Here is an 18,678-nt window from a genome sequence, read left to right as displayed (position 1 = left end):
TGGAGTTTAATTTAGGTAAATGCAAGGTGCTGCATTTTGGGAAAGTAAAACTTAGCAGGACTTATACGCTTAATGGTAAGGTCCTAGGGAGTGTTGTTGAACAAGGAGACCTTGGAGTGCAGGTTCATAGCTCCTTGAAAGTGGAGTTACAGGTAGATAGGATAGTGAAGAAGGTGTTTGGTATGCTTTCCTTTATTGGTCAGAGTATTGAGTACAGGAGTTGGGAGGTCATGTTGTGGCAGTGAAGGACATTAGTTAGGCCACTGTTGGGATATTACATGCAAATCTAGTCTCCTTCCTATCGAAAGGATGTTGTGAAACTTGTAAGGTTCAGAAAAGATTTACAAGGATGTTGCCAGGGTATGAGGATTTGAGCTATAGGGAGAGGTTGAATAGGCTAGGGATGTTTTTCCTGGAGCTTCGGTGGCTAAGGGATGACCTTTATAGAGATTTATAAAATCACGAGGGGCATGGATAGAGAAAATAGACCAGGTCTTTTCCCTGGGGTAGGGGAGTCCAGAACTAGAGGGCATAGGTTTAGGGTGAGGGGGGAAAGATATAAAAGAGACCTAAAGGGCGATGTTTTCACACAGAGGGTGGGGCATGTGTGGAATGGGCTGCCAGAGGGACTGGGAGAGAATAGTACAATTGCAACATTTAAAAGGCATCTGGATTGGTATATGAATAGGAGGGGTTTGGAGGGATATGGGCCGGATGCTGCCAGGTGGGATTAGATTAGGTTGGGCTATCTGGTCGGCATGGACAAGTTGGACTGAAGGGTCTGTTTCCATGCTGTACATCTCTGACTCTAAATGAGAATGTGAAATTTGCAACAGTGATTTGTCAAGATCTCTTTGAATGGCAGAGCAAACTTGAGTGGCTGAATGGTCTACTTTTGCTCCTACTTTTTATGTTGGTAATTGAAAGCGAAAGACAAATCACAAAGCTACTTAAAGCCATGGAGGTATGCTTGTGTTTAAAAACTTGATCTGGGAAAGTAGGTCATGCATTTACTCTCACTGAATGAGATTTGACTGACCTGTCATTTTGTTTCCATCAACTCCTGATAAAGAAGTCAATGGACTGGAATTGTTGAGTATTTTTAGTTTAGATTTAAAAGTATTAAATCCTGTATACATAATTTGAAATTTTTCAGTGACAAGAATCTATTTAGTTTCATCCAGTTTCCAGTGTAAGCATTCAGAATTAGACCGTCATTTTAAATTCCGTTTTAAAAATTGCTTTGCTTGTTTTTAGCTCTGGATTAGTTTAATATCTGCATCCATGATAAATGACCCAGTATAAGTCACCCAACATCTATTTCTCACTAATGTACAATATATGTGTGTCTTGATGTAAATCATGAAGTCAATGTTTCCCACAGGTATAAAATTAACTGTGCCTGCAAGTTGCCATAATGTAGTGAACAAGCTAAAGGAACTAGGATATAGGAATCAGTCTTAGAATTACAGCACGGAAGACTGACCCATGACATTGTTTTGTCAATTTTTGATCTGTTTTGTACATTGCAGATTTGTTGCAGCCATTCTAATCTTAATTTTTCCATGCTTTCCTCAGGAACCACTAATGGAAGAATACAGCATTGCTGCCCAAGTGTGGAAATTGAGTTCCTGTGATATGTGTGAGCTCGCACGGAACAGTGTGTTGATGAGTGGTTTCTCTCACAAGGTGACTGGAATAATGTTGGATTTAAACATATTAGGATTTTGCAGCAGCATCTTGGCTGTGCTCAACTGGGTATCAGGGAGTAGTATTCTCCTCTGAGTCAGAAGCTTTGGACTGAAACTCAACCTGAGCATAAAATCCAGGTTAACAAATCAGCACAGAGGGTGTACTACGTCAGACTGAGATCCCATATGCCCTCCTGGGAAAAACATCATAGGTCCCAGGGCACTGCTTTGAAGAAGATCAGGAGACATATACCTGGTGACCTATACAATATGTACCATTCTGCCAACATCTTAGAAATAGATTGGATGAAATTTTCCAGTTTCATTGTCAGACCGAACCCACAACTGAAATCTGCATTCTGTGAAAGTGCTGACACATAGACCTATTAGGGAATTGTCTGGGATGTTTAAACATCTAGTGGGCAATTTCTCCCTTCTTCACCCTCCACCCTCAACCCTCCAAAACCCTATATGAATGTTTCCAACTCTACATTATAATCAAATACTTAGAACAGATCCACTGTTCTTACTTATATAGTTACCCAGGAAATATTAGACAATTAACACATGAGTAACTATACATCTGCTCTCCAACAACACCCCCTCTTCCGCCCCTCCTGACCAAGGCTGACAAACCCCTCCAAATAACTGACCTGACTTCCTACCTCCACTGTTTTCACCAACCTGACAGCTCACTCATTCACTCACTAATGTTAAGACTGGGCTTTTGAAATTTCCATAAGTTAGTGACTGATGTTTAATAAAAGGCATGTCCTGTCTTCCCAACTGTGCCCACACAATTCCCCAGAGACGGGGCTTTGTTTTACTCTGAAAGCTGTATGGGAAACCCTGAAGAAAAATGTACAGCAGCATAGAGTAGGAGATCTTCTGAGTGCAATGGAAAGCCAAAGGTTATTGCTGCTGCTGGTACTGCTGCTTGGAAGATCTGGACCACTATCTGTTTATTAAAACATGGCTTTATTTGGGATATTATGCATCATTTAGCTGCCACATTTCCTGCATTGATTATTAAGTGCTATGGGATGTTGTGAGCTTGTGAAAGGTGATGTGAACAGGGCTAAATCCTTTTTGTTTCTTTTGTTTCTTTTTCTTTTTAAGATCAGCTGGACATGAAATTGTCACAACAGCATGTTTTAAGTACAGACATGTTAAAAGCATTCACAATCAAGTCTTGCAGCAAGACTAGATGGTTTGGCAGCAATGTTGCAGCCACTGTAAAGCCTGTGTTTCAGTTCGGCATGTGATCCGGCAGTTCCCAAATGTCATTGGTATACTTTGAACATTTCTGCAAGTCTGATATGAGTGGATATATATTCAGACCCTTCCACATGTATACAGTCAAAACTAAATAAACATTGTTAAGTACTGGAGCAAATCACTTTCCTGCTGGTCCTCCAATCTAAAACAGCTTGATTTTGTTCAAGATCTTTTGAACTAGAAAATGTCCCAAGGGCCTTCCAAAGTACAAACCACAAAGGAACAAATATAGGAAGAAATTTCAGAACCAATACAAATTTGAATCCTGAGTTACAGGTCTTTTAGTCAGGCTGCTGTGGAGTAAAAGCCACTTCAACCCCTGCCAAAGCCCTATTCATTATATCCAAAGTTTAGATTATCACAGTGAGGAATGACTTGTGCTGTGATTTTATAGATTTAGGACTGAGTTGAGGAGGAAACTCACCACTCAAAGCGTTGTGAATCTGTGGAATTCCCTGCCAAGTGAAGCAATTGAGGCTACCTCATTAAATGTTTTTAAGACAAGATACATTTTTGAAGAGTAATGCATTAGGGTTATGGTGGGCGGTCAGATAAGTGGAGCTGAATCCACAAAAAGATCAGCCATGATTTTATTGAATAGCAGAACTGGCTCAATGGGCCAGATAGCCTTCTCCTATTGGTGTTTCTTATGTTGTAAAATGCAAGTTCTGAGGTTTGGCTAAGTATTTCTTGAATTGTTGTAGGAGCAATAGATAACACTTCATCTGGCGACCTTCTTGTAATTAGGGTAAGAACAACGCTGTGGTATAGAGGCAGTATCTCTGCCTCCGGAGCAAAAGACCGGGTTCAAGTCCCAACTGCATTAGAAGTATGTAATAGCATCTATGAACAGGTTGATTAGAAAAAAATAGATTCAATTTTTAAAAAAAACAACTCTGCCACAGGGGATTACTGGTGGTAGTTAAAAGGAAAAAAATCTTTTAAAAGTTTTGCTGGTTGAAAAGTCATTCAGTTGTGTGCAATACCACTTTGGAGTATGAAAAAGAAAAAAAGAACTTTGTTTCAAAGTATGAGAATTAATTTAGGTTTAAAATAGATATGCCTAAATATTTGTTAAAAATCTCCAAATGCTGGAATTCTGAAATCAAAATATGATGCTGGTCCTCGTCTCTCAGGATGAATAACAAGTGGCTAGCAGGCTGTCCTTTTTCTTAAGGTACTGTAGAAAGAGGGCATGCATTTGTAGTTTAACAGCCATCACTAAATTCCACTCTGCAATAAAGTGTTCAGAGCAGAATGGTTCTGCAAAAAGTGGAAGTCATCAGTCAGTCCCTTTGTTCCATCCCAAAATGATTGAATTAGACAACTGTTTTCTAGAATCTTTAATTGTTGCTTGTTTCCCACTGCAGGTTTGGGACTGTAATGTTTCTCCTGTTCCAGGCAGTGCTAAATATGAGTCACTTCCTGTTGAAGTGGAGCAAGGGGGAGTTTTGAGATAGAGGCAAGGGAAGGGCAGAGAACAGATCCCTTTGCTGAACTTCAGAGAAGTACTTTCACACTGCAATTGTCATAATGTTAATTTGAGAACATTCTGGAGTAATTGTTCCACTGAGCTCAGCCAGTAATTCTAGTTATAACTTAAATAAGCGTACAGCATTACCTTAAATGGGGAGATAGATTGAAGAGAAATTGCACCATCTCACCTTCAATCTAATTTGGATTGTTTGAACTTTAGCTACCTTCACATTCTAAAGAGGTATTCCATAAGTAAGCAGTGGACCATTATCTTCGATACTCCTACACAACTCCACTATATTGTGCAGTGAAAGTAGGCAAGTTGTAATATATTTGCAACTATATTAGAGCTGTTTACTTCACAAAATATTTGTTTTAGATATATTTGTTTCTAATTAGTAATTGACCTGCAATGTGGCGAATGAAATTGTTTCCTTGTTGTAACAATTGTAACTTAATCATTGGAGGTTTATTAATTTTCACATCTGAGATACCTTCTCAGACGATATATGCAACTGGTTAATTGCTGCTTCTTTCCTCTGTTTATTTACCTTTTTTTGTAAATGCCAGATGTATTCTGACTTAACAAATTTCTCAGGAAGCAATTCAGTGGTGCATGGAAATTTAGTTGATAATAGCTTCCTGAAGGAAGTTATTCAATTCACGTAGACCAAACATGTTCCCTTTGAGGAAGGAAAATGCATTACATTGGAAAGTCAAAACATGCATTTTGAAAAACCTTGAATGCAATCAATGTTTCTTCTCCATCAGTTTTTTTTCTTAAATGCAGTTAAGTTGGACAAAAAGAAGGAATTGACCATAGCACTGATCTTGAATATTCCTGACCATAATAGCTGTGTTGTGTGACTTGGCAAGTATTATTGGACTGTAAATATTTTGAGCTGATGTGCTCAGAAACAAGTGAATAAAGACATGTGATGTTGGCTTCCCTGCATAGCAAACTGAGACCTGCTATTTCATGTGTATAAATAAATTGAAACATGGCGTTCTAGTCAAGTTAATAAGCTTGGGAAGAATAACTGGCCATGTTTCACGAATTTAGGGGGGAGTAGGTTTGACCATCTTCTCCTGCCTATGTCTGTTGTAGATTAATTGATAACTAACTGTAGTATTCAGTCTTTGTCATTGTATTGTATCAGGATGATGGAAGACAAACCAAATTGTGCCTTAACTCATTTTTAAAAATCTGGCAATTTCTTTGGTTTTATGCTGTATTGCCAAAGTTTTACATGAAAGAAAGATTCTGTATATGTACAGGGGAACTTTGATTATCTGAACGAGATGGGCTATTTCATTCAGATAATCGATTATTCGGTTAATCGATTTAAATGCCTTTCCTCTGGGGCTGGGAGTTTTTAAAGTCTGCTCCTCATTCAGGAGACTGCAGCAGCACAAAGCGTGTGAGACTCCACCCCTCAACACTGCCCCTGTCCAACACCGCCCCCTTCCCCAACCCCATCCAACACCTCCCCCCGCACCCCCAACACCGCCCATCAACCCCCCCCGCCCTGTCCAACACTACCTCCTGCCCCCAATCTCATCCAACACCGCTAACCCCCTGGTCCCCAAAACCGCCTCCCCCACCCACCAACGCCTCCATGCACCCCTAACAGCTTCCACCCGCGCCCCCCTCCCCTCCCCAATCTCATCCAGCACTGCCCCCGCCGCTCTCCGGGGCAGCCGAACTGGACACCAACAACAAGACTTCTGCTGCTGCTGCCTTTGTGGGACAAGTCTCCAAATAGTGCACACACCCCACACACACAGCCACAGTCACAACCACACACACAACGTTTTACTGCAACTCTTTGACAAGTTCCACCTCTGCACTCTACAGGACAGTGTTGGTCAGATTATCTGGGGAAGGGGGGTTTAGGGTACACCCTCCAGGGAAAGTGGGAGAGAATGAGAGGGTGGGAGGTCAGTCATTTGGAGACCGTGCCTGTTTAATCACTGTAAACAAAAGATGCGATCACTGTTGGAAACACGTCTTTGACGTAAAGTTTCTATCAAGACTTGGAGATCTCCTTCGGATAATCCAATTTTTGGATAATTGGTATTCGGATAATCAAGGTTCCTCTGTAGTGCCTTTCAGAACCATTGGGATATCTCAGTATGCGTTACAGCCAATTAAGTACTTTTAAAGTGTAGTCACTGTTGTAACATAGAAAGCATGGTGGTCAGTCACACAAAACAAACAGCAACATGATAATCAGAAATTCTGTAGATACTTTGTTTATGTGACAAACGCTGGACAGAGCACTGTGAATAATTCCTCCTCTTTGATAGAGATCCGTATAATCTTTTACTTCTATTTGAGGTGTCTTATCCAAAGATTACCATTAGTAACAAAGCAGCATTTCCTCATTACTGCACTGTAATGTTATGTATTGACTTTTATCTTCAAGTCTAAACTTGGGCCTCACAGTCAGAAAGTGATCTTTAGATTCCACAATACTATTGGACGAAGTATAAAGTGTTAGTGTCCTGGCAAATGTTAATCAATAAAAATCTTACAGATTCACTGTAAATTTTTCCTATTGCTTTAAAGAACCTGCTAGCAACTTCACTCCCTTTCTAACAGGAGTAAGAAGTTCAGGTTCAGATGGACTACAGGGATTCAAGAACATGGCTCAATGCCATTTTCTCGTGCATTAGGGTTGGAGAACAAATGTTGACTTAGCCGGCAACACTCTGATCCCATGGAAGAATAAAAATCTTGCATCAACAAGTAATTTGTTGACTGTAAATTGCTTTGCAATGACTTTAGAATGTGAAAGACACTATATACACTAACTTTTTAAATTGTTCTTCATAAAGTTGGGATGCTGAAATATAGGATTTTAAATTTAAATTGAACTTTTAACAGATTTAACTTTGTAATGGGAAATTTACAACATGCAATCAAAAAGAGGAAAACCGACCAGTAACATTAATCGGTACATAATGTTTGTGTGAGCATGTGACATATTCCACTCGATACTTAGTAACTGGGGATGTGAATGTCCTTGATAATAGAAATACAATGTATCGCCACTTGTTTCTTGTTTAGAGCTTGTTTTATTTCTTCTAATGTTTTCTTTTTGTGTGATTCATTTTAGTCATATTGAAAATTGAAGCTCCAACTAGAACAATATTTTGTTTTATTTTGACTATTCAATTGGTAAATTCATTTTACTGTGTGCTGCAAGATGAGAAAATGCTGCTTAGTGTTTTGTTCAATGCTTTCTATGTTAGTTTGGAATCTTGTGGGCACGTATTCTTGTTTATGAATCAGGCCATGTAGATTGTTTTAAGTCCATGGACAACCTACAGTTGAGCGAGAGTCAATATAATTTTCTTAGTGCAACAATTGGTGTCTCGATCAATGGGTTCCTACATTTAAAACAAAACTGTATATGTAATTGTCAGCTGAAAGAACTGCGGACTTTTCAAATAACCTGTTAATTCTCAGTACGTTCTCATTGCTTTCTGTTTGAAAGTAGCAAAGCTTTGGATGATGTTAAATCTGTAAAAACATTAAAGAATGGATAAGACTGAGATGATAATTTAATGTCCTATGACTCTAAATAGCTTTGGATATTTATTCTCCAATCACTATCAAATTTTATATAACACTGCTGTGGTTTGATAATGGACAGCATGGCTTAGGGACTTGAGATAAGAGTTGTCAACAAGTTTTTTTTGTGTTCTTGCTGAGGCTTTTTAAGTAAAATACCATACATATTCGAGTAATAGTCGATCTCATGTAAAAGTTGACTCCCTGCTTTTGGCCAAATAAGCTGGAATTTTCTAAATATCTCGTATAAAAGTCAACCCTAATTCTTCACAGATAACAGATCAACATTTGAGTCAGTGTGCTGGCTGTTGTGTTCCAGAGAGTTTTTAGAATTACCATAATTCATTATTTTTTTTTCTATATTCGTTTAGAGATCAGTTGGGCTTCTGCTAATGATATGGTATGAATTTTGATGGGCATGAATTTCAGCCCCCCAAAATAGTATCCATGTAATAGTCGGCCCCATAAATTTAACCTTAAAAAGTAGTCAGTAAAATTTGACTATTACTCGAGCATATATGGGGTATGTAGGAAGTGAGGCATTCCATGTTGTTAATAAAGCAATAATTTTCATAGTTTTATGTCAGTGTCAAGAGTATGATGCTGGAAAAGCACAACAAGCCAGGCAGCATCTGTGGAGCAGGAGAATCAAAGTTTTGGCAAAAGCCTTTCATCAGGAAGGGCTTTCCTGATGAAGGGCTTATGATAAAAATGTGAATTCTCCTGCTCCTCTGATGCTTCATGGCCTGCTGTGCTTTTCCAGCATCATACTCTCAACTCTGATCTCCAGCATCTGCAGTCCTCACTGTCTCCTTCAGTTTTATGTCAGCTGACCACAGAGTGAGATAGATGGCAGATACAGCGAAATCTCTTTTCATATAATTCTACCTGTGGAGTCATTTATTTTAAAGTGGAAAAGATTTGTGTGCTTAGAAGAATGGTTTTCTTTGTTTAGTTTAGAAATATTTTACCAAGAATACAGAGGCTGATGTCACTGATGCTGAATGATGCCCATTGAAATTTGTCACTGTAGTGCACTGGACTTGACATAAGAAAGGTGGGGATGGGAGAAGTGAAACTATATATTGTTTTTGGAGACAAGGGTCATGGCTGGGATTATTTTATTTCCTTGGACCTATTTCAAATTCATTTTGAGAGCTTCCAGCTCAGAAGACCCATCCAAGTGGCAGCAGTAAGGAGGAATAAAACATTGGTTTTTAATGAAGCAGAAAATTAATCTATCGGTGCTCACTTTTACTTCAGCAATTTCTACAGAGCACAACTGGTTTCTGACTCTTTGCTTCCCAAATAAAGAAGGTTTGCCATTTCTGAAAATGGTTGTCTCTTCAGTGTTGCTGTGGATCTGACCAAAATTACAAACATTTGAATTGGGCATATATGGTCATCTAAATGCAATAGCTTCAGCATTAAAAAAAAATGATAACTCTGTTCCTGTAAAGCAGTTGCTTCTTTTCACACAACTCTACAATTCTTTGCAACAGTTTTTATTTCTCATATATCATACTTTGTTGAAGTTTACTAGCAAAATTATTTGTAATAAAATGGATAATTACTAGGTAATCTTGCAAGATTTCTAAAGTATTTGACTGTTAGATTCAACTTTAGAGGAACAAAATGTTTGTAGTGATAACGATTATTGATTTGTTAGCTTCAAATTCTTGTGTTTGAAACCCTTGTCACTTTTTTTTTGGTAATTTGGGTTGAATTGACTATTTCTGCGGCACTCATTATTTCTGAGATTGTAGCTTTGTTGAGAACATTTTCTAATAATTATCTCGGAATTTTCCTGAGAGCTTGACTTACATGGGATATGGTCCCATTGTGATGTCTGTTTGATTATTTCCCTTAATCCTTTAAAATATGTTGCAAATACCAATACCAATGGTAAGGTCCTAGGGAGTGTTGCTGAACAAAGAGACCTTGGAGTGCAGATTCATAGCTCCTTGAAAGTGGAGTCGTAGGTAGATAGGATAGTGAAGAAGGTGTTTGGTATGCTTTCCTTTATTGGTCAGAGTATTGAGTACACGAGTTGGGAGGTCATGTTATGGCTGTACAGGACATTGGTTAGGCCACTGTTGGAATATTGCCTGCAATTCTGGTCTCCTTCCTATCGGAAAGATGTTGTGAAACTTGAAAGGATTCAGAAAAGATTTACAAGGATATTGCCAGGGTTGGAGGATCTGAGCTACAGGGAGATGAGGAACAGGCTGGGGCTGTTTTCCTAGGAGTGTCAGAGGCTGATGGGTGACCTTATAGAGGTTTACAAAATTATGAGGGGCATGGATAGGATAAATAGACAGTCTTTTCCCTGGCTCGAGGAGTCCAGAACTAGAGGGCATAGGTTTAGAGTGAGAGGGAAAAGATATAAAAGAGATCTAAGAGGCAACTTTTTCACGCAGAGAGTGGTACGTGTATGGAATGAGCTGCCAGAAGCTGTGGTGGGGGCTGGTACAATTGCAACATTGAAAAGCCATTTGGATGGGTATATGAATAGGAAGGGTTTGGAGGGATATGGGCCGGGTGCTGGCAGGTGGAACCAGATTGGGTTGGGATATCTGGTCAGCATGGACAGGTTGGACCAAAGGGTCTGTTTCCATGCTGTACATCTCTATGACTCGAATACAAAGTTGTCTAAAACCTAACTGGTACAGGGCATAGTAATAATAATCAGTAACCAGTATTTTCAATCCGAGTTAATGATTAAAATGCTTGTAATTTGTTAGTTTTGAGGGCCACCACATTTTGGAATAAATAACCTTGGGGCGAGTGTAGGCATCTTATTTGTATGAGAGACGCTTGTGCTGAATACAGTTGGACAAGACTACAGCAGTTCATTCCCATTGTTCACGTTTCATGTGTGAACCCAGGGGAAAGATTTTATATGTGCAACCAGGGTCTCATCTGCATGTTGGACCGGTGGCAACCCCACATCACTTCTCTGTGGAGGCCAGCGTTGTCACAAAATTTCTTTTGAATGCTGCATTTACAACAGCTATTACTTTAACAACAGCCGTTTCTTTAAAACAGTATTTGTTTTTTCCCATTTCAGGTAAAGGGCTACTGGCTAGGACCACACTATCAAAAGGAGAGCATAGAGGGTAACGATATTCGTCGCACTAACGTCCCAGATATTCGGGTTGCCTACCGTCATGAAACGCTGTGTGAAGAGCTGAACTTGATTACACAGGCATTGATTACTGCAGAACAATTGGAGGATGATTCCATAAATATGACACCAGTATCTGAATCACGATAGGCCGCTTTTACGTTTTGGGTATGAAAGCCTGCTTATGGCAGGCCAGAGTTGTTAACAACCATTGTAAACTGGACACCTGTAGAATGCTGGTGCATCTAGCACTGTTTACCCACTGTGTCATTGCTACAAATTATTATTATTATTACTACTAGGAGCATTGAGAAGAGTTGGAAAACTTTACCTTCTAGCATACACAAATTCTACCTTTCATTGTGCTTGTTTTACATCAATGTGCGAGTTATTTAAATCTAGCTGCCTGTTCTTTTAGATTACTTTTTAGTTGGCCTGACCTTTTGGATGACTTGGATGTCAGAGTTGTCCATGGTGAGGGAGTAACGAGTTGTAACATGTTGCTTCTGATGTGAGTATGACTGTGAACATTTGTTTGGTTTATTCTCAAAGGTTCTACCTCCCTGCATTCCAAGAGGTGCTATGGTGGCCACCCATTTTCCTTTGTGGACACCCATCTTTGTGACCATTAAAATTGAGGCTCTATCTCAATTTTGATTTTTTTTTAAAAAATTACACAATAACTATTTAGTATGTTAGGTATTCCCATAAGCACAGTGTGACTAGGATGTTTAAAAATGAAGTAGATTTGATTAACTGATGGATGTTCAGTAAACATCCAAATTATACCTGTTTGTTGTTTAATTTGGGGTCTGAATGGGCATTCTGAACAATCTGTTTTACTTTTTCCAACTGTCATCAACCTGATGGTAATTTCAGGATTGTTAGTGTCCCCAGGTCTAAGTAAGAATGTTATGAGTTTAATCCTGGCTCCAGGGATGAGAAGCTCGGTATTTACAAGGACCCTTCAATGCAGTATTGCTGTATTGTCAGATATATTATTTCTTAGGTGAGTTGTTAAACGGATTTTATTTTTTTGTTTTATTAACAGACAGACGTAAAAGAAGTGCAACGTTGTTTCCCCATCCCCACCCATGCTGATCAATAATTAACTCTCACCCTGCGTCACTAGAAGCAGATTAACTGGTGAATTTGGCCACGGTCAATTTACTGTTTCATTTGCCCACAAAATAACAATGATTATTTTGTTAAGAAGTAATCCAAAAGCTGTAAAGGTTTTTGGGACATTCTGAATTTATGAACCATTCTTAAGTTGTACTTTGAATTTCATCTTTCTAGATTAGTTGCCCTAAATATATTGCATGTGATGAATTGTGACTTACAATATTTGTGTTAAATAATGCACCTTTATTTTTAAAAAAAAAGTTGAGCTCAATTTTTTTGCTTATCAATTCATTTGTAAATTGAAGTTGAGCTATCTGTGGGCTTTTCTAAATCTGCTGACACTTTGCTTAGTATTGATGATAAAGCTTTGATTATATTGCTATTTATGCATTTGCTCAGCATTTGAGCCTAGTATTCTGCTGTCTGTTAACCTTGCAGAAGGCAAATGCTAACAGCTTCATTCTAGAAGGTGTAGGCAAATTTAAAATGGGATGCTGCTTATACAGTTGATGATTATTGACTGAAGTATGGGAAACAGGACTAAGAATCACTGCCTAATTCTGCATGATAACATATTGCTGTCACACCACTAATTTTCTGTTAAATGCTGGTGTACATGTTTAATAAACCCACATCTGCTTAACTGTTCCTTAGAATGCATATCATGATAATGTTGCATTTAGCAGTGAAAAGCTCCATCCTATTGCCAAAAGAGCACTTCTGGCCTTGTTAAGTAGTAATTTTGTTTCAACTGCTCGTGGAAATGAAATTCGAACAGCATGGACACCATGTTTGCTGTTCAGAGAACTAGTGTTAGAGAATTAATTGTTTGACTGGAGCTGGAGATTATTCAGAAGGAATACCCAACTTTAATAAGTGTGGAGAAAAGTCGTGAACTAATCTTCATCTAGTTGCCATTTGTTTCTAAATCCAACTGTTCAATGAAACTTTTTAACATTTGCTTTGGCTCCCTACAGACTTATTGTAAAGGCATACATATTATATAGTGTTTACTTTGAAATGTGCAGTCCCATCCTTTTGCAAGGCTGTATTTTGTTTGTGAGTGGAATCCAGTCATATGACTAAGAGGGGGAAACCCAGCACGAAATAATAGTTAGGCCCAAAGAGACAATTGTTAGCACTGAAAGCAAAATACCTACCTGAACTCTTGGGTGGATGGATTCGATTATTGATGCTTTTGTTTTGTTATACAGGTTATAGAACCCTTCAATATTATTTACATCCATATGCTGCTCACCTGAATCTTTTACTGCTTCTATTACAGATATCTTTCATAGATATCCTCAAACTGCTCTACAGGCCAATTAAATAATTGCCTCCGTGTTTGCATTTCGTCTGGATCAGTCGCATGATGAATGTTTCATACTTTTTCACATTTTTGTTGACTTTTTTTACTAATTAGCTTTTACTAATGTAATTTGTTTTTAAAATATAGTAAATAATGTTCACCAACTGTGACTATTTTGGTGTGGGATAACGAGATTTTATGAACAAATTGAATTTCAGTTATTTGTGATTTGTACAGCTGGATGTCATGCTTGTTTCAGCCTTGTATTGCCTACATCACTACTTGCTGGTTGCACCCTAATGCAAATCAATTTACATCAGCGCCTTTATAACGTGACTTGTTACTTAAAAGCACAATAGTTTGATTCTATTTAAGGGGTATGTGGGATTTCTAGAAGGTAGCCAACAGGAGATTACTGCAACATGAAACATAGTGTGCAGTGTAAGTCCAGGATTATTCAGTGTATAAACAGCAACTCAGTCAGGTATCTGACACTGGTGATGTAGTCTTGTTTTATGATTAGCCAACTGTGAATCTTTATAGGCCAGTGTTGGTTTAAAAAAACCGTCTTTGTTTGATTGTTGCAGATCCTGAGCAATTACCCCAAAGCAATTTGTTTATCAGTATATGAACAATGACCTAATATATATACTCATTTGTCAGAAGAAAATAGGCAGCAGAGCAGAAGAGAGTTTGGGTGACTCATATGGTACGCAGACAAAGGTTGGCATGGACTTAATGGCCTCAATAATCTGCCTGTGCTATAACGTTCTTAGTTAAACATTGACATTTTTGTCCATCTGAACTATGTCAGGAGCTCTTCTACACTGACTGAACTTTGTACAATCCCTTTAAATATTGTCTAAACTTTGTTAGATTAAATGTATCGGATGCGGACAAGTTAAAAAAAACTCTGTTCCCCTCTTCAGGTGCCCCACACTGTTACCAACTGTCTGAGCAACAGACGCACTTTCCTCAGTTTCTATGGAGCTGTTCTGGAACTAATCTGTAATAGGAAAAGATGAAATAGATTACTATAAGATTTATTTTTTTTTAAATCCGCATTGCCACCTTGTATTTGCATGCCTCTGACAGCCCTGCTGTTAAGTTACAAGTTTTACAAGCCTTCAGTCAATTTTAATCCTGCTCTTAAATATTGGGATTGATTTCTTATAAAAGCCTGGGTATGTCTGGAGTCCAATATTCACATGTTTTGAGGTTTATAGAGGAGGCAGAGACTGACTGACTGATTGTATTACGCTCAACACAAATTAAACATTTCAAAAACGCAAGGAACCATTTTTTTTTGGCATAACTTCATTCTAATGATGCCTTTTGAGCTGGGTCTTGTCAGATTCTGGCAGTACTCCTTGGTTTTAAGGGAATATTCCAGTCAACTGACCAGAATTTTAGTTCATTTGTGTATTTGATATTTTTAAGCCTTTTTGATGCAAAGCAGAATAAACAGTCTTGCTAATTGATCTGCAGGCTGTTCTCATACAGGCTGTAATCATTTTCACTGGAAGAAGTTCCCATTCTAGTCAATTGCTTAAATCCATTATATAAAATCACCTATACCTACAACATTAGCTATTATGTGTTTTTTTTAAGTGTCACTGTTTTATTATACTTTCTTGATCAGACCCAATTGTCAGAAAATGTCTGTTCAATTGGTAGTCCAGCTAGTTTTGCAACAAAATGGGAAAACTTTTAAAAAGCTAAAAGAGCTAATTTACAATATTATCCAATATAATAATTCTTCAATTATAGCACTCATCATGTTTTTAATCAACAGATTAGTCAAATTAGCTTTTCTAGATTAAAATCAGATGAATACATTGGTGGTAATTAAAGTATTGAGTGTAACCCTGTATTTTGTAAACTTTAATTTTGTTTAGATGTTAGATTTCCAGCACTCAGCTTTTATTTCTATCGGTAGCTTTTCTAGATCTTTCAGTCAATATATGATTCCGTTCAGATTGCATTTAGGTAAGACTTAATTCATTGAGTAGTTTGTGTGTAGTTCTATCCCATTCTTAAATGGTGGATTCCTTTTGAAGGCAGATCTGGCAATCACGCTAAAAGACGAACACACTGATTTTCAGCTCCAGTCAGCATTGAGAGTCTGAACAGCATACATTCAGCTCTGAAAGAAATTAAGCCTATATTGTGAAATGCACAAATTCTGCTATAATAGAGAGTAAATGATTTTCATATGCTGATCTAAATGCCTGACAATCTTTTATTATAATAATAATAATTATTATAAATAATGCTTTGAAGAAAATTGCCATTGCTGGTAGAAGAAAAAATGAAGGCAAACGAAAATTGCATGATATCAAAAGTTTAATTTCATTATTGGATGACAAATGCTGCTAAACCAGTGAAGCCCACATCCTGGTCAAAGAACATTGTGAAAATTCTTTCTATAGTTACTACTGCCTCAAAAACCGTAAAGATGGGAAATGCTGCAAATTCAATCCCAAGTGTGCAAGGATGGAACAACTGTATGGGCATTATAATTGTAGAACTCTTTGGTCTAGCACGGGAATTCTTTTTTTCTTGATGGCTATACCGTGATACCCTGCCACCAGCATTGCATTTGTGTGTTTCTTAGTGAGGGGAAGATTGATCAGAGCACAGACTGATTTTTGGCCTCTACCCTCTACTTTTCCCTCTATTGTTTCCAAAATCCAGTGTTGAAGTATAAATAATGACCACTTAACCAAGGTAACAGAACACCTCCTACCATTTGGAAAAATACCCCAGTAAAAGAGGCAATGTTTTCATAAGGGAAAGGTAGATGAATAGTTGGAAACAGAAGTTATTTGCAAAGAATGGTAGGCATGAGCAGAAAGTAGAAATGATTTTATTAATTTAATGCAGATTTGCATAATGCTGTTGTCCTTCACAGTTCTGTGTATTGGCATAGATATTTTAGAGAGTTAAATTCTCTCTGTATTATTCCATATTCTTTATAAAATGTACGTAGTTAATGACATGGTGAATCATGCCCTTTTTGGCAAGGCTTGGAACATGTACAGCAGGCTGTCCATTATCAGTAAATCTCTTTGGCTCAGTTGGTTTGTGATGCAGAGTGATGCAGCTTGCGTTCAATTCCTGTATTGGCTGAGGTCACCATGAAGGTCCCATCTTCTTAACCTCACCCCTTGGCTGAGGCATCCTGATCCGCCAGTTATATTCACCACCAATCATCTTTGTCCAACAACAGAGCAACTCATTGGTTCTCTGAAACTATGATGACTTTACCTTTATTATTATTATTATTATTATTAGAGATTCAGCTTGGTTCATTTAAAAGCACTCTGTTGTGACAAGGAGGCCCCTTCCAGGAATTTGGCATGGTATGACCGTTCAGTGGATTATGAATAGAGTGCTGCATGTTAGTGGTGCAGCTTTCTGGAGGAGATGTTTAGCAGAGGGCCTTCCATCTCTTTTAGGTGAGCATAAAAGTTCAAGCAAGCATTCAAAGAGGAGCAGTACATTCACTTTGTACACCAGCCAGTATGGCTAGTGGCCTCATGACAAAAGAAAGTGTTACTGTACGATGTTGCTTGTAGCATTTGCTTCCAAATGAGAGACTCCAGTTGAAAGTCAGTACGAAGTAGTTCACCCTGTTGGAAGATGAAACTGCAATAGAAATAACTTACATTTTTATAGTACAAATTATACCTAGCTTAAAAAAGATTGAAGAAGTGTGGTACTATAAATGTGAGTCTGTACAGCAGGGAAACTACCTTTTAAAACATTTTTTAAAAGGAACCATTGATCAGCTTTTTAAAAAATTTGCTAAGAATAATTTAGGAGGTTAACATGAGTTTAGAATTTTTATCAAGACTGTAAATACTCATTTTATCTTTATCATTGGTGTTGTCTTTGACATTGGATTTGTGTGAATTTTTCTGTGGCTTTGTAAGCATGTTATTCTTTTACTGTTTACCTGAAGTTCAGCTAAATATCAGACATGGCTGCTACAGTCTTGATAAGTGTCACTAATTAACTGGAGATAAGCCATAATTTATACTCCACTGTAAATTAAATAAGTGGTAGTGATGCTTTTGCATGGTATTTCTCTTGGATATAAAAATGCTAAATGAAACCATATGATTATTGCAAACACTTGGTCAGAATATAGCCTACCTGTTGGAACAATGCACAGGTGGACAACAAACCTGACTTATACAGCTGATACTATGGTTTATTCATCTGTTCTCATTAACTAAACCATAGCTTTTAAAATCCTACTGACTTGTGATTGCTTGGATTCATTACAATTCTGAGTCTGATTTTAATTCCTGGTTCTTGACTCTTTTGGACAATTTCAGTGCACACTGCGTCTCAGAAGATCCACAGGGCCAGTGTAACAGTTTTAAACAAAAACAGAAGTTGCTGGAAAAGCTTAAGTCTGGCAGCATCTGTTAAGAGAAATCTCTCTTCACAGATGCAGACAAACATGCTGAGCCTTTTCAGCAACTTCTGTGTTTTTGATTTACAGCATCCACAGTTCTTTCGGATTTTATTTAATAATTGTATGAAATCCTGTTCAGTTTCAGACAATGCTGAAGTCAGTGAAGAGTAATGTTTTGCAGGTCATGAAACGACATTCATAAGTCCATTCAGTTAAAATTAATATTGTTATTTCAAGGACTGTAATATTTATCAAGTTTTGTTTTGTACATCACTGATTTTTGTTACCTAGTTATTACAAGTGAATAGTGAGTTGACTTGGTTAAATGATAACCTGAGTTTGATCAAGGAGAGAATTTTTCTTATGAAATGAAAATACAATTTCAGCAAAATACTGTTTTGTATAGTAAGGCCATGTTTAAAGTTTTATTTCTGATTGTGATAAATGTTAAACATAAACTGGTTTTAGCACAGAAGACCGATTTTGGTTTCTTCTGTAAACCCCATTGTCAGTCCAGTGAATTGGATCTCAGATCCTCCTTACCACATTTCCATTTGGTAATTATTAAAAGAACAGCCTGTATAACTGACACCAGGAAAAAAAGGGTATGTCTGCAGATTATCACTATCTGCAGAGGGTGAGGTTAGAAGTGAAAGTACCACC

At 37.8% G+C, this 18,678-nt stretch overlaps 1 protein-coding gene across 2 annotated transcripts in view; it reads left to right on the top strand.

Moving 5' to 3' along the window:
- LOC132828346 (AMP deaminase 2-like) overlaps positions 1–15,402 on the top strand; it is a 168,226-nt gene extending 152,824 nt beyond the window's left edge. For both annotated transcript variants that reach the window (XM_060845371.1, XM_060845370.1), the window contains 2 exons: positions 1,579–1,689; positions 11,096–15,402. In XM_060845371.1, the coding sequence (XP_060701354.1) occupies positions 1,579–1,689; positions 11,096–11,302 (318 nt within the window). In that variant the 3' untranslated portion in view covers positions 11,303–15,402. The remainder of the gene's footprint in view (positions 1–1,578; positions 1,690–11,095) is intronic.
- The last annotated feature ends 3,276 nt before the right edge of the window (positions 15,403–18,678 follow it).

The sequence above is a fragment of the Hemiscyllium ocellatum genome, chromosome 26, assembly GCF_020745735.1.
Source record: "Hemiscyllium ocellatum isolate sHemOce1 chromosome 26, sHemOce1.pat.X.cur, whole genome shotgun sequence".
NCBI classification, from domain to species: domain Eukaryota; kingdom Metazoa; phylum Chordata; class Chondrichthyes; order Orectolobiformes; family Hemiscylliidae; genus Hemiscyllium; species Hemiscyllium ocellatum.
Note: the sequence above shows the minus strand (reverse complement) of the source record. Positions and strands in the feature narration are given on the sequence as shown.